The sequence below is a fragment of the Bos grunniens genome, chromosome 3 (genome assembly GCF_055505025.1).
Source record: "Bos grunniens cultivar Pamir isolate PY7600 chromosome 3, Bosgru_T2T1.0, whole genome shotgun sequence".
NCBI classification, from domain to species: domain Eukaryota; kingdom Metazoa; phylum Chordata; class Mammalia; order Artiodactyla; family Bovidae; genus Bos; species Bos grunniens.
In genome coordinates, this window is record NC_141167.1 from 18,512,188 (window position 1) to 18,516,032 (window position 3,845).

Below are 3,845 nucleotides of genomic sequence, written 5' to 3' on the forward strand. Positions count from 1 at the left end.
AATATTCACCCATGTGTATTTTCTCCTAGGTTGCTTTATAATCATATTTTTTTGTGTTAAACTCTTTGACATATTTAGAATTTATCTTGGTAGACTGTGTGAAATCACTTTTCCACCCATATTATTTTTAACTCTTCCTTACCTCTCTGATTTATAACAAATGGTAAGTTTTGGGCGAAAACATGATGAATCAATGACATCATTAATGAATACCAGTAAAGTTTTGTTCACTAGAGAAAGGTAAATCTTAAGCATGAAGTCAAAACTTCATGCAGAATTCACTTTAATCCCCAATTCTAAACTTAATGCTAATCCTAACAGTGATAAAAACCTTCACCCAAATAATGAGTATAATAGTCCTAATCCTGATCCTTAAACCAAGGCTTAGAAACCTCTGTTGTCCCAAGAAAAACAGAAAAGGGGATGAATAACAGAGAGAAAAGTAATTTTGTCTCAGGAAGGGAGTTAACAGAATGGAACATCGAATACAGCACGTCCCTGACTTAGTCTTCTCCGTTTCATAACAATGACCCTCAACTTAATCCCAAACCAAACCCCAAAATCATTCAAGTTATTATGGGGACATATCCAGTAGTACCCCCAACTGCTAATTTAAACTTCCTGTTAGGAGACATAAATGAAATAAGTGTGAAAATTCCCTGGCACTGAAACCCAATAAATTACATATACTTCAAACTCTTTAAACAGGCAGAGCACAATGCAGGAACTCAACCAGTCCACTGTGACAGAATTCATCCTAATGGGCTTTGCCTCGAACCCCAGGACCAATCCTCTGCTCTTCACCTTCTTTCTAGTCTTTTACCTGCTGATCCTTGTGAGCAACAGCCTCCTCATCACCCTCATCCACCAGGACACACGCCTCCACACGCCCATGTACTTCTTCATCAGTGTCCTCTCCATGCTGGACATGTGTTACACCACCACGACTGTGCCCCAGATGCTCGTGCATATTCTCAGCAAGAAGAGAGCCATCTCTTTTGCTAGATGTGTGGCCCAGATGTACCTCTTCCTCCTCTTTGGGACCACCGAGTACTGTCTTTTCTCCATCATGTCCGTGGACAGGTACGTGGCCATCTGCCACCCTCTCCGGTATAAGGTCATCATGAGCCGCTGGGTGTGCCTTCTCATGGTGGGCATCTGTGCAGCCAATGGTGTGCTGGGTGGCCTGACTGATACCTTCTTTGCTATGCGCCTTTCCTACTGTGGTCCTAATGAAATTGACCGCTACTTCTGTGAGGTCCCTGCGGTCCTGAAGCTGGCCTGTGAAGACACATCCCTCAATGATTTGGTGGACTTCATCACAGGCTTCAATGTCATTGTGGTCCCACTCTCCCTGATTGTCCTTGTCTATGTCAACATCTTTGCCACCATCATGAAGATCCGCTCAGCCCAGGGGCGGATAAAGGCTTTCTCCACCTGTGCCTCCCACATCACTGTGGTCACCATGTTTGCTATTCCATGCATCATCACGTACATGAGCCCTGGCTCTGACTCCTTGTCAAACAGTGGCAAGAAAATGGCCCTTTTCTACAACATTGCCACAGCCTTCCTCAACCCTGTCATCTACAGTCTGAGGAATAAGGATGTGAAAAATGCTTTCCTCAAACTGATGGGAAGGGGCAGGGCCCCAGAGTGACACTCTAAAGATGAAGATCTGGAAAGTCTTACAATGCAGAACACACACTCATCAACTCCTCAAACACACTTTCACGAGACCTGAAGTGATGGTCTTCATATAGCTAACTGTCCACCCTGAGCCTGTGGGAGAGAATAGGGTGCTTGGTCATCAGCATTATGTATGGTGGTGTGGTTTGAGACAAAGAGGATCCAGATCTAACACAGTGGTCAAGAGCCTGAACTCTAGTGCCAGGCAGACCAGGATGAGAGACTTGGCTTTACCACTCACTAGGCACCTGAATTCTTGCAGCTCATTTAACTTAATTCTAAGGTTTAGACCTCTTCCTCACAAGGAAGTTGTAATGATTAAATGTGATAGTACACTAAAGGTACAGAATTGTCATACAGTAATTTTTTAGCAAATGTTAGTTTTAATTTCTAAAATTTTTTACTCAGGGATGAATTACCAACTCTTATATGGCCATGATCTTCCTGGTCTGTGGAAGCGAATGGATCTCTAGAGAGAAAGGGGAAAATGGGTGGTGAAGGGGGGAGAGAGGAAGAAGGAGAAACTCAGAAATGGTTAAGTGGAGATTCTAAGGTGCAGAAGGGACTTGAAGAGGAGGAAATGAACCTACATAACCCATTCACAAGCTGTGTCAGTTAGATCATCTAGGGTCAATTGAAGTTGTCTGAGAAAGTCAAAAATTCTTTTACCACCATTTTTTTCTGTTCTTTTGTAGTTTTATACTCTTGATTTCCCTTTTCTCCTTGTTTCTACTAATAATAGTGTCCATTTTTGAAAACTATAGCCTCTCTTGGGTAGTCTCAAGGAGAAGGGACTTTGTCCACTTAAGGATGAGAGAAATTGTGTGTGGTGGGGGGGAGGTGAGTACAACCCCTGGATGCAAAAATTAGAGAATTAAGAGAGAGAGGTTAAATATTCAGTGGGGAGTTTTTGCTCTGTTCTCTCTTGCTTGAAGGGACTTTCCCTGAAACAATGTTTATTTCTCATAGAATCTTTACAGATACGAATCCTTTTTTCCCATGTTTCATAGATCTGCAGGGTTATGTACTGAGCATCACCCATATTTACTGACTGCTAGGTGCCAAGGAACTTCAGCACTCATCAAAGCAATTCCCACGAGTTTTTGGAAACTTGTCCCATAAGCCAACATGTTGCCCCCTTGGGTTCATCTTTCCAAGCCTCTTACTGATATTCATTGCCTACGAAATTCCTTGCAAAATAATCATCCAGGCTGACCAAAAAATATAACATGAATGTCTGTCCCCTCCATGAGAGGACATGGGCCATGCCAAGGGTGCAGGTTCAAAACATCCCCAATGTATTATACAATTCTACCATCCAGGTGCTAGAGTGTTTTATAAATAATGAAACAAAATTAAAGACAAATAACAACACAGGGCACATAACTGCAACATACATATAGACATATGAATAAAATCATTAACACAGAAGGAGCTTTGACAAACTGGAAAGAAAATATAAACAATCAGGAAAGCAGATAACAGTTCTTTTAAAAAAATCATATAATTAATAAACATATGGGGGAATCACACCACAGTAGGCACCAAAGAAATGCAAATAAAACATCAGTGAGATAACACTTGTTCATGTTCAGAAACTGGCAGAGTTTTTAAGACAACATATCAGAGTTTGCCAGTATACAACGAAACATGGATTTCATACATTGCTAGTGGGAGCACAGATTTACCTAAAAGTAATATTCATATTTTGTAAAATCAAGCAATAGTAAGTAGTCTAAGCCCTGAATGTATGGCAGTTAGGACTTTCTCAAATCTTCAGTTCAGTTCAGTTTAGTCTCTCAGTCATATCCAACTCTTTGCAAATGCATGGACTGCAACATGCCAGGCCTCCCTGTCCATCACCAAACCTGGAGTCTACCTAAACTCATGTCCACTGAGTCAGTGATGTCATCCAACCATCTCATCCTCTGTCATCCCCTTCTCCGCCTGCCCTCAATCCCTCCCAGCATCAGGGTCTTTTCAAATGAGTCAGCTCTTCGCATCAGGTGGCCAAAGTATTGGAGTTTCAGCTTCAACGTCAGTCCTACCAATGAACACCCATCCTAAAGGACTGATCTCCTTTCGGATGGACTGGTTTGATCTCCTTGCTGTCCAAGGGACTCTCAAAGGTCTTCTCCAACACCACAGTTCAAAACTAT

At 42.0% G+C, this 3,845-nt stretch overlaps 1 protein-coding gene across 1 annotated transcript; it reads left to right on the forward strand.

The window, feature by feature from the left end:
* Positions 1-694: 694 nt before the first annotated feature.
* LOC147375147 (olfactory receptor 2D2-like) lies at positions 695-2,342 on the forward strand. The gene has a single exon (XM_086383257.1). It carries the CDS (start codon positions 719-721, stop codon positions 1,655-1,657), a length of 939 nt encoding a protein of 312 aa, XP_086239383.1. The 5' UTR covers positions 695-718; the 3' UTR covers positions 1,658-2,342.
* Positions 2,343-3,845: the final 1,503 nt, after the last annotated feature.